Source organism: Typopeltis vanoorti, chromosome 2 (assembly GCF_054136105.1).
Source record: "Typopeltis vanoorti isolate ZY-2024b chromosome 2, IOZ_Tvanoo_1.0, whole genome shotgun sequence".
NCBI classification, from domain to species: Eukaryota; Metazoa; Arthropoda; class Arachnida; order Uropygi; family Thelyphonidae; genus Typopeltis; species Typopeltis vanoorti.
In genome coordinates this window covers 2,043,970-2,062,837 of record NC_143550.1, presented here as the reverse complement: position 1 = coordinate 2,062,837, position 18,868 = coordinate 2,043,970, and the positions used below count along the sequence as shown (strand labels likewise).

The 18,868-nt window shown below is 37.7% G+C and overlaps 1 protein-coding gene across 1 annotated transcript in view; it reads left to right on the top strand.

Annotated features, from left to right (window-relative positions):
• LOC150108781 (protein-lysine N-trimethyltransferase SMYD5-like) overlaps window positions 1–18,591 on the top strand; it is a 397,190-nt gene extending 378,599 nt beyond the window's left edge. Inside the window, exons 11-12 of the mRNA XM_090414210.1 lie at window positions 8,958–9,028; window positions 17,653–18,591. Coding sequence (XP_090270336.1) covers window positions 8,958–9,028; window positions 17,653–17,800 — 219 coding nt within the window. The 3' untranslated portion in view covers window positions 17,801–18,591. The remainder of the gene's footprint in view (window positions 1–8,957; window positions 9,029–17,652) is intronic.
• Window positions 18,592–18,868: the final 277 nt, after the last annotated feature.

Below are 18,868 nucleotides of genomic sequence, written 5' to 3'. Positions count from 1 at the left end.
ATTGTAAGGTAGATTCCTACAAGGTAATCTGCTTTTTAATAATAAAGCTGTACTCTCTATACGGATATGATCTGCTGTGTTGTCTGGTAGATTTCTAATTCTTAATTTTTAACCTTTCTTCGAGAGTCCTAACAAAAGAAGAGAACAACCTTTTACTTAAGGGTTTTAACTTTGCCTTAACCCCACGTTTCGTATCAAAAATTGATATCATAGCACAAATAGAAAAAGGAATTAGAAATCTACCGGACAACACGGCAGATCTTATCCATATATAGAATACAGCTTTACTTAAAAAGCAGATTACCTCTTAGGAATCTACCTTACACTGAATACGCTTGCCTTAAAAAGTTAAAGGATTGTAAAAATATTGTCATAATCAAAGCAGATAAAGGCAATGCAACTGTCGTTTTAAATGCTACAGAATATGATAATAAAATGAAAAGTCTCCTGGAGGATACAAACACCTACAAACCCGACTTGGCATACACACAAAAAAACAAATAATCTCATAAAAAAGTGCCTCTTTGGACGGAAGAACTTAAAAAAATACTTAGGATCAAAACATCCTTCGGTACCAAGAATCTATGGTGTTCCAAAGATCCACAAGACAGATATACCTTTAAGACCAATAGCAGATGGAAGAGATTCACCGACTTCCAACTTGGCGAAATACCTCACCAACATGATCTCACATCATATAGGAAAAACATCTTCCTTCGTAAAAAATAGTTCAGAAACCTGTTGATATCTGTGACAGTGCGACTTACTGCTCGAAGAACCTCTTGCACATCACAAAACCACAGACCTTTGAGGGGTTCTTTCATGTTGGATAATAAGTTAAAGTCGCAAGGACTCATGTCTGATGAATGTGGAGGATGTTCCAATACTTCCCATTGCCACTGTCCAACATCTCTATCACCAATTGTGACACATGACATCATGCATTGTCGTGCAAAAAACATGGTGGGGAACCTGTGAAAAAATATGGTGGCTTTCTCCTTAAAGCCAGGTGCAAATGATGGTCCAGAAATCATCAATAGTACTGTGCATTAACAGTTTTGCCCTTGGGGCATAGTATGACACCTTGAACGTTGTAAGTATAACTCTAATTTTGCTTGGTTCCTGGCAAAATTTTTTTGGGGCAATCCTGAATGGTGCCATTTGTTGGATTGTCTCTTCAGTTCACACTCATAAGCCTTGCCCAAGTTTTATCAATGACCACAATATGATTCAGGAATGCATCTTCATTTTTGTATCATTCCAGATGGAAGCCAGCAACTGCGTACCTGTGTCATTTTTGCATCTCAGTCAAGTGATGTGGAACCCAACAAGCTGAAATTTTGCACATACTCTTTTTTAGGATTTGCTAAACACTTTGATAATTTATTCCAGTTTCCTGGATCATCTGCCACAAGGAATCCTCGAACAAACTCAACATGTTCATCTGAAACGGCAGGTCGTCCCACACAGTGATCATCATCAAGGTGATCTCGCCCCACATGAAATACACTGACTTATCTTTCGACAGTCCAGTGTGGTAGGACACTGTTGCCACAGGCTTCCCTAAGGCCACGATAACAGTCAGTCACTGTTTTACCTCGTGCAACCTGGACCTTGTTCCAGGATCATTGTTCTAATCTTGTGAACACATACCTTAGAATGTTTTTGACATTTTTAATTTATAGTATGACCAAGTGAAAAAACTTTCAACACTGAGATGTTCACTTTAACCACTTCTCCACACTAGGACACCTGTTAGAATGGGCTGGGTCTCTATATGCATATGTACAATATATACAACTAGCACCATCTGTCAAGAGTAACATTTTAGTTTCAAACATCTCCTAACAATGTTGCCACTACTTTATTTACAAACCTTGTATTTTAGATATCACTTAACATATAGTTTCTGATAACTCTTTCATGGACCTAACTTAGTCTCTGTCTGTTAAGAGAGGTATAAAAATCCATGACTTTCATTGATTTGCAATGCTTGCCTTCCTTAATGCACTCTAATGACATTTATTATTATTATTATTATTGCCATAAGGCCTCATGGACTCAAACTCATCTGGGGGGAGGGTCCTTTGATCATACACACAGCTCATCATACTGCACCTTAAACACCTTCAAATTCTCTGCAAACACCACACTGTCAGGCAAGGCATTCCAATCATTCACAACTCTGCATGAAAAAAACCTGCTTCTCACTACCTTACTCACACCCTCTTTATACAGTTTTCAGGGATGACTTCTTGTTCTCCCCTGAGCTCTAACCATTTTATGAAAACTCTCTTCAACATTGATGCTACAACAACTGCTTGCCAACTTCTATGTCTCTATCATATCACCCCTCTTCCTCATATCGACTAGACTGTGTAAATTGCATTTTCTCAACCTTTTCTCATATTCAACATTCCAGAGATCAGAAACTGCCTTAGTCAGTTGCCTCTGGCCCTTTCCAGCATCTCTTCATTTTTCTAAAAACCAAGTGACCAATCTATGCACAGTAGTCCATGTGTGACCTAATCAGAGCCTTATACAATGGAACAAGAATCTCCTTACTTCTACAAATCAGTGTCCTCCGTGTCATTCTTAGAATTGGTTGTGTTGTCCTCACAATTTTGTGAATGTGTCCTCTGAATTTTAGATCCTTATCCACCATCACCCCAAGATTTCTTATTTCCTCCACCTCCATCAATATATTCCCACCAAGCATAAATTCCCAAATTTTAAAACCTTACATTTTGTGACGTTAAATCGGCATCCCCACCATTTATGTACTTTACTTATGGTCATTCATAAAATTTTTGTTTTGAGGAAACATGACTATATGTTTGTTTTCATGATCTTTATTGAATAAATTGAAGGCTGTTTGGGCATGCATGGATGACTTGAAAGGTGTGAAATATGCAATGAGAAAAGATATGAAAGTTGCTGGGAAAAAGTGAGAAAACGTAAATTGTAAGTTTCTGCCACTGTGTATGATAGGGCTGAATTTGAAGGGCCATGATTTTAAATCAGAGAAGATTGTACAAGTGGAATGGTATGCAGTTCATACATTTATAGAGTGAATTTGGTGGATAAAAGGACTGGTGTATGCCTGTCAGACCACATTTGAATGATTTTTAAGTGTTATATTTGGAGAAATATTGTTTCAATGAGAGGTTGGAAGGGCAAAATCAGGGAGACTAGAAGTATTAGAGGGTAGATGCATTAACACATGAATCTTACCATCTCTGGGAAAAATGAGGGGAAAAGGAGTGCGAGTAGAGAAATGAAATGCTGAATTCAGGTTCACCAGGTTTTAAATCTGAATGGGTAAGTAATTTGTTAATAGCGACAATAGGATTTGATGACATATCACCACGCATCTTAAGGGAATTTAGTTGGTGAAGGTATTGATGAGAAGTAGAATACAGAAATGGCTTGATAACAGCAGTACTCTCTGTCGTTATCAGCATGACAAATACTTTGGACAGGGGAGATACATATACAGTGTTGTACTTGGATTTTGCAAAAGCTCTTGACAGACTGCCACATGACAAGCTGGTAAATAAATTGAAATAGATGGGATTGGATAAGAGACTTCTGAGTTGGATCAGTGACCGGCTGTTAGATAGGTTTCAGAAAGTTGTATATAGAGGTGCCGTATCCTAAAAGAGGAAGGTCACTAGTGGTGTACCACAGGGATCATTTTTGGGACAATTGTTATGTTCATGGATTTAACTAGTGATATGCAGCTGTTTGCAGATGATGCAAAACTGGGAAGAGCAATGCAGAGCCAAGCAGATATTATTGCCTTACAAGAGGACTTGAATAGATTGTGTGAATGGGCAGGTAAGTGGAACTATCAGTTCAATGTTGCAAAAGTGTAAGGTTTTGAGATTTGGTAAGCAATGATGGATGCATAGTATACACTTGGTGAGTAATCTTTAAAGAAAGTAGAGGAGATAAGAGATCTAGAAGTAATGGTGGACAAGGACCTGAAATTCAGGGCCATATTGCACAAGTTGTGAAGACATCACATCGGATAATGGCAATGATGCTGAGGACCCTGACATACAGAAATAGAGAGGTTATAATGCCATTGTATATGGCCTTGTGCACAGATTTGGTCACCATATTTTCATGGTGATGAGGATATGTTGGAAAGGATCTAGAAAAGATTCACAAAGGTGGTCAGTGGTCTTTGGAATGTGGAGAACGAGTACAGGTTGAGAGAATGTAAGCTGCAAAGCCTCTTGAATAGGAGGAAGAGGGTGGGGAAGGTATTATTGAGACATATATGCTAGTCGGGGATTTATTATCAAGTTAACATGGAAGAAATTTTTCATAGAATGGGAGAGGAGGGTAGAACAAGAAGCCATCGCTGGAAACTATATAAGGAGGATGTGAGGAGAAGGTTCTTTGCATGGTGAGTGAAAAGCATTGCCTGAGTGTGTTGTGAATTTAGACACATTGAATCAGTTTAAAGCATGGTTGGATGAGCATTGTGTGCAATAGTGTGTATATCTCCCTCGATGAGTCTCTGACTTCATGGAGGTCGGATGTTAATAATAATTACATTATGTAATTGTGGGCCAAGTGGGATGTCGAAATGCATTGTATACAAATGCCACAAGTATCAGAAATAAAAGAAGAGTTTTTGGCATTGGTCAACTCTGTTGGTCAAAAATAGCCAGCCTGATTGGCCGAGTGGTTAGCATATCCGCTCTCCAGCCAAAAGGCTGTGGGTTCGAATTCTGCCATGGGCATGAATGTTTGTGCTTGTCTGTGGAAATATTAGTGGTGGTGGATGGCGTTGATGTAGTTGCAGTCGGTTGGTGGTTTGAGTGGTTGAGACAGAGCTTGTAGAGCAGGTGCCTTCCCTCGATGAGTCTTTGGACTCCCTGGAGGTGTCAAATAATAATAATAATAATAATAATTGCCAACATTGAGACATGATTTGACAGAAGATGATATAGAGATAGAATAAAGGATATTGTATTTTCAGGGATGATAGAAGAATCGAACAGGAACAATAGTATTACTGATTATAGCCAAAGAACTTTAATCAACAAAAATAATGTTATGAGCATTTTAGATCTGAGGAAGACAGTTTATTTGAGACTGTATGCTGCAAGATAGCCTCAAATATATACAGTCTCAAATATATAACATTATATATATTATATAATGTTATGCATATACATATCTGCCAGGAGATGTGTTTTGCATTATGGGAGATACTGAGATAGGAGTGTTGGTAACTTTCTCCACCTTTGCAAGGAGTCGCCCGGTGTTGTACCACTTTACCCCAGTCTTGAAGATACTTTCAGGCGCAAACTTTGTTTGCACACACTTGGATAAAGGATTAAACTAAATTTATTATAGTTTGACCAAGTGAAAAATAAACTTTCAACATATTTCTCTAAATCCAGAGTAATTTAATAAAAAGGTGGCACACTGTTTGGCAGCTCCTATAGGAGGAGATGACCTTGCTAATGCTTCTGCTTTGGTATCTCCACTTGGGCCTGGCTCCCACTGAAGAGACCTCAATAAAGGTCGAAACTAGTCTGGGTAGTGGCCCTTCCCTTAATGCATAACATTATACATATCTGCAAGGAGATGTGCTTTGCATTATGGGAGACATTATGGGAGATACTGAGATAGGAGTGTTGGTAACTTTCTCCACCTTTGCAAGGAGTCGCCCGGTGTTGTACCACTTTACCCCAGTCTTGAAGATACTTTCAGGCGCAAACTTTGTTTGCACACACTTGGATAAAGGATTAAACTAAATTTATTATAGTTTGACCAAGTGAAAAATAAACTTTCAACATATTTCTCTAAATCCAGAGTAATTTAATAAAAAGGTGGCACACCGTTTGGCAGCTCCTATAGGAGGAGATGACCTTGCTATTGCTTCTGCTTTGGTATCTCCACTTGGGCCTGGGCCCCACTGAAGTGACCTCAATAAAGGTCGAAACTAGTCTGGGTAGTGGCCCTTCCCTTAATGCATAACATTATACATATCCGCAAGGAGATGTGTTTTGCATTATGGGAGATACTGAGATAGGAGTGTTGGTAGCTTTCTCCACCTTTGCAAGGAGTCGCCTTGTGTTGTACCACTTTACCCCAGTCCTGAAGATACTTTCAGGTGCAAACTTTGTTTGCACACACTTGGATAAAGGATTAAACTAAATTTATTATAGTCTGACCAAGTGAAAAATAAACTTTCAACAATTAGCTAAGCGGTTCATCTGAAGAAATCATGCAGGTTTTTGCTCTATCTAAAAATTTCATTCTTCCTCTATTAAGAGGAAGAATGAAAACTTCATTCTCTACTGATGTTAGGAAAGTGGTTGAAGCAGAAGAAATAGTTCAGTTACTAATTGATCTCTTTTCAAGTGTGTATCATCCATGTGGAAGTATTGCAGTTCCCAATGAGAATGAGATATGGCAGTTAACATAGATGAACTGGAGGTTCTCAGCATATTGAGAAATATCAAAGGAATACAACAGTATAATTGTATGCATATCAGCCTGTGTGTTATGAGAATTTGCAAGAGAACTGGCAGTGCCTCTGGCCAATTTGTTTAATCTAAGTCTCAACTCTAGCAAGTTCTGTTATGTGGAAAGGAAAAATAATTTCATTACTTGAAGGATGCTGCAAGACAGAAATATCTCAGAAGTATTGGAAAAGTATTGACTAGAGTATTGGAAAAATTGGTTAAGGTAGAATTCAGGACTGGATAGACAGGAATATGATACTTTATGCTAGGCACCTTTGTGTTTTGGCTTTGTAAACAGTAGTACATACCTTGGTAATTTACTTATATTTTATAATAGTGATAATTGAATTAGGCAAATGGCTACATTATGATACCGATGTGAAATTTTACAAAAACATTTGGCAGAAAATTGCATGGAAAACTTGCATGAGTTGGGACAAATGGAGATGGATAATGAAGCAGTTGTCATGGATAAGATATGGCTGACAATCAGAAATCCAAGAGCAGTATATGTGGTGGAGCAGAATCTCAGAGAATAAGGGTGACTAGCAGACTGCCTGAAGGCTTTGTTCTAGAGCCACTACTGTTTAATTTTTATATTAATGATATAGGAAATGACTTGAGAGAGAGAGAGCATTCAGTTGTTTAGCTGATGATACAAAAATGTGGTGGGGGGGAGTTAATAAAGGTGATGCAGATATGGTTGTCAATTTAATCTTGCAGAATTTAAATTTATGCACTTTTGAATGAAAAGATTACATACTTTGTATCACATTGATGGTACTGGATTGTAGGGAATTGAGGAAGTTTTGCAAAATAGCTCAACTGATTATGAATATTGAAGAACACATTGAGAAGTTGAGAGAGGAAAGTTATTATCCCTCCTTTATAAGGATATGATATGGCCCACATCTTGACTACTATGCACATATTTGGTCACCGGGTTTCTTGGGGAGGAGGAGGAGGAGAAGATCCAGAGACACATGACAATTGGTGATAGGTTTGTGGAATGTGCTCTCTGAGTATATTTAAGTAGTGTTGCCAGGTGAAGGGATATGATAAAAACTTATAAGATATTGGAGGGGTTGTATAAAATTGATATAAAATATTTTTTTTTCTATACACAATGAGTAGAGAGAGATAAAACTAGGGGTCATACCTGAAAATTGCTTAATAGTGTAGTTAGTAAGGATGTAAGGATTAGACTTTTTGCTTAGAGAGTGGTGGGTGACCAGAATGGATTGCCTGAGGTGGGTGGGAATGCCCTGGAAGTTGATTACATTTAAGTAGAAGTATGAGAAGTATTCTGTGAATAATGCCTGTGTTGTGTTGGTCTTCTGATGCCATGTACCATCCCCCCCCCCTTATCCACCGGTTCACGGTTTTAGTTATCCAGTCTCAACCTTGGTCACAAAATATTAAATGGAAAATTCCAAAAATAAATAATTTATAATTACACAGGCAAAGTGGATACTAGATCCAACATTATTTCAAAGCCGAATGTTTGCTCAGTTAACCTCCCCATCCCCGAGTTTCCTTAGCTTCACTACCTAAGTATTGCCTAGTGCAAGTTGAGGCAACTAGGGATGCCGAGGATTATATTCTTGTAAGCTCTCAGGTCAGGTTACAAAATTTTCATAGTTTCATAAGTTGACCTGAGAGTTTCCACTTTGCCTATGTAATTTTATATCACTGAAATGGAGCCTTATGGCTCTTTCTTTTACGAATAAACAATTTATAAGTTTTAAATTGAGTACCATTCTGAGTAATATAATGAAATCTCGTGCTGTCCCCCGCCTAGGACGTGAGTCACCCCTTTTCCCAGCATATCCATGCTGTACTATATACACTACCCGCTCGTTAGTCACTTAGTAACCGCCCGAAAATATTAAATGAAAAATTCCAGAAATAAACAATTCATTAGTTTTAAATAATGCATCGTTCTGAGTAGGTCTCAGTTATCAGATTAACTGTAATGGTATCGCAGTGCTTGTGTTCAAGTAACTCTTATTTTACTTAATAATGGCCCAAAGAGCAAGAGTAGTGATGCTGAAAATTCGAATTTGCCAAAGAGAAGCCATAATGTGCTTCCTTTTAAGTTAAAAGGTGAAAGTTCTCAACTTCATAAAATAATAAATATATAAAATGTATGGTGAGGTTACTAAGATTCCATTCCCATTCAGATAAATAATTTTTAGTGCAATATGTTGTTATAATTGTCCTATTTTATTATTAGTTATTGTTGTTAATATCTTACTGTGCCTGATTTATAAATTAAATAGGTGTATAAATTGGTATAATAATGGTAAATACAAGAATTCAAGGGATATCAATAAGTCATTGAAATTCATTTCATCTACTTTCAGAGTAATGAACTGATTTAGTAAATTTTACATTTAATTTCTATGTTATCATTTTGGTTTAATATTCTTTGCTTTAATTTAGTATTAAATTTTTTTGTAGGAAATCCTAGTTTGTTACTTGGATGAATGTAATCGTACAAGAAGCAGGCATAGCCGAATTAAACATCTCAGGTAGCCTTTTATGTAATAATAATAATTAGTGATTTTCGTGATACCAACTTTGCTGTGTTATTTACTGTCTTCTCAGAATTAGTTACTCTGCTGGTGTTGGTGCAGTTCTTTAGACTGAAACATAATATGGAATAAAATATTTTTAAGTTTTTTGAAAACAAAAGTGTGTATTTGTGATTCCCACTCACAAAATGCATCGTTCTGAGTAGCTAGAGCAAATTGATACCAAAGTGTATAGCGAAAAGAACTTATAATTAATTTTGATAATTTTTCACGGAACACTTATTCGCTTTCCACGGAACACCAGTTTTCGGAACACTATTTGGGAAACCCTGGTGTAGATGATGAAAGTAGTTGCGATTGGTGGAGATGGAGAGTTGTAGAGTAGGTGCCTTCCCTCTATGAGTCTTTGGACTCCCTGGAGGTGTTACATAATAATAATAATTTTTTTTTGTATTTTTATTGATTTCTTTTTTAAGCCATTTCAGGCCTCCTATAACCATGGTGGTGGTAAAATTCATCTTCCAGCTAAAGACAATCACAAACATACATGCCCATGCCAGTATTCCAACCTGCAGCCTGTTGGTTTGAAAGCAGATATGCTTACTAACCACTCATCCAACCAGACCAATAAGTTGTCTGAAAATAAATGCTTAATAAATAAAAAAATAAAGTCTGTATTAAATATTACTATTACTATTATTACGGGCAACTCCAGGGAGTCATTAGACTCATCGAGGGAGGCCCCAAATCATATTCATCACAACTATTTGACATTCATACAGTATCTATCATACCTCGCCTTAAACTCATTCACTGTCACAGCATCCACTACAGACTCAGGGAGCGCATTCCACTCATTCACTACTCTAAAAGTAAAGAACCCAGCTCTAACACCTTTACTAACCACACTTTTGCCCAGTTTCCATGGATGTCCCCTAGTCCTCCCACAACCAGCCCTGTTCTCAAAAATATCTTCTGAATTAATTTTATAGAAACCCTTCAGTAATTTGAATGTCTCAATCATATCTCCCCTCCTCCGCCTATCAACCAATTTTTGCAACCCACAAATCCTCAACCTGTTCTCATACGGTTCATTCCACAGACCTGCTATCATCTTGGTCACTCGCCTCTGGATCCTCTCCACCTCCTCCCCATCAAGAAGAAACCTAGGTGACCAAATCTGAGCACAGTAGTCTAGATGGGGTCTTATCAAGGCTCGATAGAGAGGAACAATAACCTGCTTGTCAACGTATTCCTCAGCAACCAAGTGATTTGATGAGCTGTTTTGGTCACTTTTGCAATGTGTCCCCTAAATTTCAATTCCTTATCTACCAACACTCCTAAATCTCGTGCCTCATCAATTTCCTGGAGCAGGGTTCCACCAATGCAGTAATCTGCCGCCAATCTTTTCACTCCAAAGTGCATAACCTTACATTTTGCCACATTAAACTGACATCCATTCTCCTTAGCCCAGACCTCCAATCTATCCAAATCATCCTGCAAAATTTTGACGTCATCTGCATTCACTATTGCCCTACCCAACTTCGCATCATCCGCAAACAAATGAACTGTTCCTCTCAGATCATTTCCTAAATCATTTATGAACAAATTAAACAGCAGTGGTCCAAGAACAGATCCTTGTGGCACACCACTAGTCACAGGCCGTCTTGTGGACTCCACTCCCGAGTAAACCACTCTCTGATATCTCTCCGTCAACCACCCTCCTATCCATCTCACCAACCCCATGTCCATTCCCATATGCTGCAATTTACTGATTAGAATTCCATGTGGAATCCTGTCAAAGGCCTTGGCAAGGTCCAGCAGAATCACCGTAAACCCATTACCCTTATCCAGTTCAGCCGTCACTGTGTTATAATACGTGAGCAAGTTACTGAGGCATGACCTACCCTTCACAAAACCATGCTGTCCCTGATACAGTATCCCATTTTCTTCTATCCAATCTTGTATTTTCCTCTTGACTATTTTCTCTAAGACCTTGACAATGATTCCTGATATGCTAATCGGTCGGTAATTTACAACAGCAGTCTTGGAACCACCTTTATGCAGTGGAACTATTTTCCCCTCTTTCCACCCGCTCGGGACTAACCCAGACCCGAGACTCAAATTAAACAAAATGATCAAGGGTACCGACAATTCTTTAGCTGCTGCTCGTACAACACGAGCTGGTATACCATCCAATCCCACAGATGTATTGACATTGAGGTTATGCAATAGACTACTCACCTCCACTTCATTAACCACAATTCCTGTATAATCTACTGGTTTATTCGTTTCTGCAATGTCACCACCTGGATGATATACTTTTGCAAAGTGCTCACTCAGTAACTCAACTATCTCCACTGATTCAGTTACCTCCCTACCATCGGCATTCTTTAAAATCAATCTGCCATGTACATTTTTCCTTTTACTTGCTACATATCTAAAAAACTGTTTAGGATTCTCTTTAGCCTGCATGGCCAATGTTCTTTCGTAATCCTTTTTTGCTTTTCTTACCACACTCGTCACCCTTCTGGCCTGCGCTTTATACCGTTCATGTGCCTGCCGGTCACCCTTCTCCTTAAATTCCCTCCATAGTTGTTTCTTTTTTTGCAACTCAAGCTTAATGGTGTTATTCATCCATTTAACCCTTACTTGATTTATTATTCGGACTCTAGGTATGTCACTGCCAGTAACTGATTATTATTCAGGACCTCACAAAATTTTTCATGGAAAGCTCATCTTAAACAATGCAGTCTATCTTATCATTCCTTAACTCATTCACTGTTTGTGCTCTCACTATCCTATCAGGCAATGCATTCTATAGTCCAACTATCCTCCATGCGTAAAAGCCAATCTTCACTCTCTTACTCACCACTTCCATTCAAAACTTCCAGGGATGGCCCCTTTTCCTTGCCCCATCTGCTTGATCTACCATACAAAAGATCTCCTCAGTGTCAACCCTGTAACTACCTCTCAGCAGTTTAACATCTCAATCAAGATATAATCTTGTGATTATATCTTATTTGATTATATCTGTGATTTAATCTGGTCATTATAATAGTCTTAGACGTCAACTTGGGGAAGTTTCATGGAGGGAGGAATTGGAAGGACATCATTAGTGCTTGGGAAATTGTGAAGGAATATTTGTTAGCAGCAATAGTAAGCTGTATTCCACGAGTGAAGAAGAGAACACAATTTGAAGTAAAGTGGATGACAAACAATATTAAACAGGAACTGCATGCGAAAAAGAGACTATGGAAGAGATATAAGGAGACAGATGAAGAGAAGATGCATGAAGAATATAAGACACAGGCCAGGAGAGTGACTAGTATGGTAAGGAAGGCAAAACTGGAATATGAGAAGAAACTGGCCCTAAGATCCAAAGACAGTCCTAGGGAATTTTTTAGCTGTGTGGCCAGTAGGAGGAGAAATGACTGTGGAAGAATAACATTGTGGGATAAAAATGGGAATAGAGTGACTGAGGCAGAGGACATAGTGGAATTGTTCCATGAACACTTTATTGGAGTATTTCATTCTGGAGGAGTAAATGTTAATACTAGAGGGATAGGGCAGGTTTAGAGGTGCAGGAGGAGACTTTGTTCCAAATACTGAGTACTCTGGATGTCAGTAAAGCTGTGGGACTGGATGGTTAGATAGATGGGCAAATGAATTGGGGATGTCAGTTTAATGCAGCAAAATGTAAGGTCTTGAGGTTTGGGACACATCGATGGGACGCTGCATACTCAATGGGAGGAGTTATACTGGAGGAAGTAGGGGAGACGAGATCTGGGGTTGATGATTGATAGAAACCTGAAATTTAGGGGACATATTGCAAAGGTAGCGAAGGTAACACAGAGGATTGCTGCAATAATGAGAAGGACACTGACCTGCAGAGATAAAACAGTTATCATTCCGTTGTATGAGCCTGATCAGACCACACTTAGACTATTGTTCTCAGATTTGGTCCCCAGGATTTGAAGGGGATAAATTAACTGTGAAAAGGGTACAAAGGCGGATAACAAAGATGGTTTCAGGACTGTACAAGGATAGTTACGAGGATCGGCTGAGGGAATGTGGACTGCAGAGTTTGGTGTATAGAAGAAGGAGAGGTGATATGATTGAGACTTTTAAACTGTTGAGAGGTGGTTACAGGGTTGACACTGGGATGGTCTTTCATTTGGTTGAACAGCGGGAAGGAGTGATGACAAGAGGCCATCCCTGGAAGTTATGAAAGGAAACTGTGACAAGAGGGTGAGGAGTGGTTTCTTTGCATGGAGGGTGGTTGAACCATGGAATGCATTGCCTGATAGAGTAGTGAGAGTGAGAACGGTCAATGAGTTTAAAGAGTGGTATGATAGACATTGTGTTTCCTAGGGTGGACCTCCCACGATGAGTGTTGATAGACTTTGTGTTTCTTAGGAAGGATCTCCAGCAATAAGTCTTTTGACTCCATGGAGGTCTGAATAATAATACTCTACCCTGGAAAAACTTTTATTGGGATTATATTGATCAAGTGTATATAATAAACAACTAAGTTATACCAACTAGTTTCACCAACTAAGTCTGTTGGCATCTTCAGGGTACATAATATACCCTGAAGATGCCAACAGACTTAGTTGGTGAAACTAGTTGGTATAACTTAGTTGTTTATTATATACACTTGATCAATATAATCCCAATAAAATTTTTTCCATAGCTTTTTGGTCAAGAAAATTAAACGTTTTTTTAACATGAATACTCTACCCTTCTATCCACCAAACTCTGCAGTGTACAGTCCTCATATCATCTTTGTTATCCACTTTTTCAACCTCTCCAAAGTTAATTTATCCCCTTCAAATCCCGGCAACCAAATCTCAGCATAATAATCCAGATGTGGTCTGATCACAGTTTTATTATTTGTCATCTCCAGGGAGTCAAATTGAGGGAGGGCACCTACTCTACAACTATGTCTCCACCAACTGACCGCAACTACACCAACGTCATCTATCGGGGACCACCACCACTAGTATTTCCACAGACAATCACAAACATCCATGCCCACGGCAGGATTCGAACCTGCAGCCTTTTGGCTGGGAAGAAGATATGCTAATCACTCAGCCAGCCAGGCTGGCAATACAATGGAACCACAAGTTTTCTGTATCTGTTGATTATTATCTCATTATTTGTACAACCATTTTTGTCGCTTTATTAAAACTTGAATCCTCTGTAATTATTCATTGTCTCATCTGTGTAAAGTAGGTTTTAAAAACATGATAGAATTATTAATTTTTTATGGCTATTTTGTCTATTTTTCTTTAGGAGTATCCCTTTTTATGATGTCATTCACTTGTGACTCAATTTTTAGGGCATTACTGATGTTTTAAAGACATAGATGCATTAAGAAAATTAGGAAGGAATGATTTTGTACATACATTTGTAGGATATTCCTGGTTGTCTTATTTTTAGCCACATCCAGCATATGGCGATACGCATTTATATATTACTCCTGAAGTATTATTATTATTATTATTATTAAACAAGACCTCATGGAGTCAAAGACTCATCTAGGAGGTCCTTTTATCTTACACACACATCTCATCATACCGTGTCTTAAACACATTCAAACTACTTGCAGACACCACGCTCTCAGGCAAGGCATTCCAATCACTCACAACTCTGTACGAAAAAAACCTGCCTCTCACTCCCTTACTCACACCCTCCTTATACAGTTTCCAGGGATGACCTCTGGTTCTCCCCTGATCTCCCACTATTCTCTGTAGAACTTCTCCACCATTGATCCTATAATAACCCCTTACCAACTTGTAGGTCTCTATCATATCTCCCCTCTTCCTTCTCTCCACGAGACTCTGCAAATTACATCTTTTCAATCTTTCCTCATACTCAACATTCCAGAGGTCAGAAACTACCTTAGTCAGTCGCCTTTGGACCCTTTCCAACATCTCTTCATCCTTCTGAAAACCCGGTGACCAAATCTGGGCACAATAGTCCAAGTGCGGCCTAATCAAAGCCTTATACATTGGAACAAGTATCTCCCTACTTCTACATGTCAGTGTGCTCCGCATCATTCCCAGAAGTCTTTGTGTTGTCTTCACAATTTTGGCGATGTGTCCCCTAAATTTTAGATCCTTATCCACTATCACCCCCAGATCTCTTATTTCCTCTACTTCCAACAATATATTCTCACCAAGCATAAATTCTGCATCCCATCTTTGTTTTCCAAATTTTAAAACTTTACATTTTGCAACATTGAACTCACATCCCCATTTGCTTGCCCAATCACTCAATTTATTCAAGTCTTCTTGCAAGGCCACAACATCTTCACTACTCCTTATGGTTCGTCCCAACTTTGCATCATCTGCAAACAACTGAATATCTCCATCCAAATCTTCACCAATATCATTAATATATAAGTTAAATAGTAATGGCCCTAAAACAGACCCCTGAGGCACTCCACTAGTGACTTTCCTTTTCCTGGATATTGCACCCTCATACACAACTTGTTGATACCTATCAGATAGCCAGTCTCCAATCCAATGCACTAATCTAATATCCAACCCCATCTGCTCTAGTTTGACTGTCAACTTATCATGAGGCACTCTATCAAAAGCTTTTGCGAAATCCAAGTATATTACTGTGTATCCTTCTCCTCTGTCCAAGGAAGCAGTCACTTTTTTGTAATAAGTAAGTAGATTACTAAAACATGACCTCCCTTTAGCAAATCCATGCTGTCCATCAAAGATTATACCATTGTTGTCAACCCAACTCTGGATCCTAGTTCTCACAAGCTTCTCCAACAACTTAACCACAACACCTGACACACAGATAGGCCTATAGTTTGATGCTTGAGTTCGATCACCTCCTTTATGAAGTGGCACAATCTTGCCCTCCTTCCACTCTTTAGGAACTTGACCGAGTGCAAGACTCGTATTAAAAAAATATGTCAAGGCAGGTGCAACTCTCTGGCACACTCCTTCAGAATACGTGGTGATATATTATCAAGTCCCACAGCCTTATTTACATCTAGTTTACTCAACTCCCCAAACACCTCTTGCTCACTTACAGTCAGTCTCTCCTCCCCATCATCATCTGACTGAAAGGAAGAGGGTGTGGAAATGTGGATAGAAAGATGTGGGATAATTGTGGATAAGACAAAGGTATGTGAATTTAAAAGCTGGGTTTCAAGGGCAGGCTTTGAATTCTTTGGGAAGAAGGTGAAAGATAGAAATTTTTCTGGGAAAGGAGAAGGATAGAATATAATGAAACAAGATTAGGGGTGGGAGTGATAGGGTGTAAGCTGTTTTGACTGTGTGTTCGGAGCTCGTGGGAAAAGTGGGGGCTATGTTATGTCAGCTTAGTGTTTTTGTCTTGGGTGTATCTGTGTTGTTTTCTTTTGGTCAGAATCATGACCTAATTATTAGTATTATTATTATCATCCCAAGACTCATCTAAGAGGTCCTTTTGTCATACACACAGCTCATCATACCATGCCTTAAACACACTCAAATTCCTTCAGACACCACACTCTCAGGCAAGGCATTCCAATCATTCACAACTCTACATTCAAAATACCTGCTTCTCACTCCCCTGCTCACACCCTCCTCATACAGCTTCCAACATCTCTTCGTCCTTTCGAAAACCACGTGACCAAATCTGTGCACAGAAGTCCATGTGTGATCTAATCAAAGCCTTATGCAATGGAACAAGAATCTCCTTACTTCTATAAGTCAATGTCCTCTGCATCATTCCCAGAATTCTTCGTGTTCTCACAATTTTGACAATGTGTCCCCTAAATTTCAAATCCTTATTGACTATTACCCCAAGAACTGTTATTTCCTCCACCTCCAACAATAATAATAAAAATTAATTTAATTTAGAGAAGTGACATGGGAAATTTTCCAGAAATGTATGATAGAATATCCTATCTAGTTATAACTGAAATTTAATTTTTTTTTTTTTTTCCAATTCAAAAATCTATCAATCAAGACTTGATGTGAAACAATTACTGAAGCACTTTAATATTTGATCTTAATGAATGAGAAAATCTAAATGGAAAATATTTCATTAAACATTTTGTGCACAGTATGTGAGTTAACTAGTGCATGAATTAAAAAATTATCAGTATTTTCCACTCTGTATCAGAACACTACAATAAGCAGCAGCACTAATCCATTCTCTGTCATATGATGTCCCATCTAGGAAGACATGCTTTCTGCTACAAATAAACTGTTTTTTATATCTTATTATGCAATAATCTACCATTTATCTGACCTTCAAAAGAACAATCCTTGTATATCAACTGGCTTGTCTGTAGAGCACTATATGATAGAGCTTCAATTATCCGAACTTGCCATTCTGATAAATGAAGGGTTGGATAGATGGTAAGATTACTCTATTAAATTGATGATTTTTTACATGGATTGGCAGTGCATTTACATTGCCCATTAAAACATATAAGCTTTATTAAAGATGAATGCTTGAGAAATGAACTGTTACGAAAAGAACTAATCATGTAAGGAATAACTTTGTACTCTATAGTTTTAATTAATTTCTAAAATATTGTTTTATTTGCATTTAAAAATTAATATTGAAGTTTTTAGTTTACCATTCCTTCATGCATATAGGGAAAACTACCTCTTCACATGCAACTGCCCAAAGTGCCAGTCACAAATTAATGATCCTGATATCACTAGTGAAGAAGAAGAAAACATGGATATAGAAGACAAGAAAATAGTTAAAGAAGGAAGTGAAAAGGATTCTGGAAATCGGTAAAATGTGTGACAAGCACAGCTACAATAAGTTAGCTTCATTTTTATAATAAAGCATGTTTTGTTTTATTCATGTAGTTATATTTGAATTGGAGCACATTTCAGCATTCAGTAAAATGCAGCTTCAATAGGTGTAAAGTACATCTCATAATTTACTGTACGTACTTAAATATGGTGTTATTGTTTTTTTTTTTGTTTTTAATTTTATCACTTGCTGTACATAAAACTTCTGTAGTCGTTGTTGGAATCATTCTTAAATTGTCAGTGTAAAAATAGCATTTAAATGTTGTAGAGTTTCTCATATTTTCATAACTTTATAAACATGAAAACTAACTTGTGTATATTTATTTCCGTTGGTTATATTGCTGAGATGTCCTGTAGGCTGTCTCTATCCATGGAATTATTTTATTTAGCATTTATACATGAAAACGTGTATATGTATAAAGATAATATTGTATTTGGTAATCTCCCTCAATAGAATATATTGTATAGAATTCATCTCTTGTACACTGTAGTAAATATGATTATTATTATGTGACACCTCCAGTGATGCATGCCATACTTTCACATATTTATTAACAATACACACATCCTAATAGGAGATACTGTATTCAAATTGTGCACCATTCCTTTTACATATGCAGAATGCAAATATATTAAAACAAAATTTGCATAGTCATGTATTGTATTTTGGTTCTTTTAACTTTTTTGTGATGCATTACTTTTTTCAAAAACAGAACTCAGTATCCTCTCCTTTATTGCTATAAGTTTATTCTATGTTAAAGTAAGTTATTCAAAAATGATAGTTGTCTCCATAATTCTCTTCATGTTGAAAACTTGAGATTCTTGGTGATTTGCTTGGAAGCATCTTATATTGATATTTGAATAAAGTTGAGATAAAAACCATTGCTAGCTGAAATCACTATATCATCCTTTTCTTTAATGTAAATCCTCATGATAAAACTAATTTTCCATTAAATGCAGTTTTCTGAAAAAAAGAAAGAAAAATAAAATATCAGTGCATTTTCCATACTGTATAAGTCACAGAGAATGTTTACTAATACTACATACT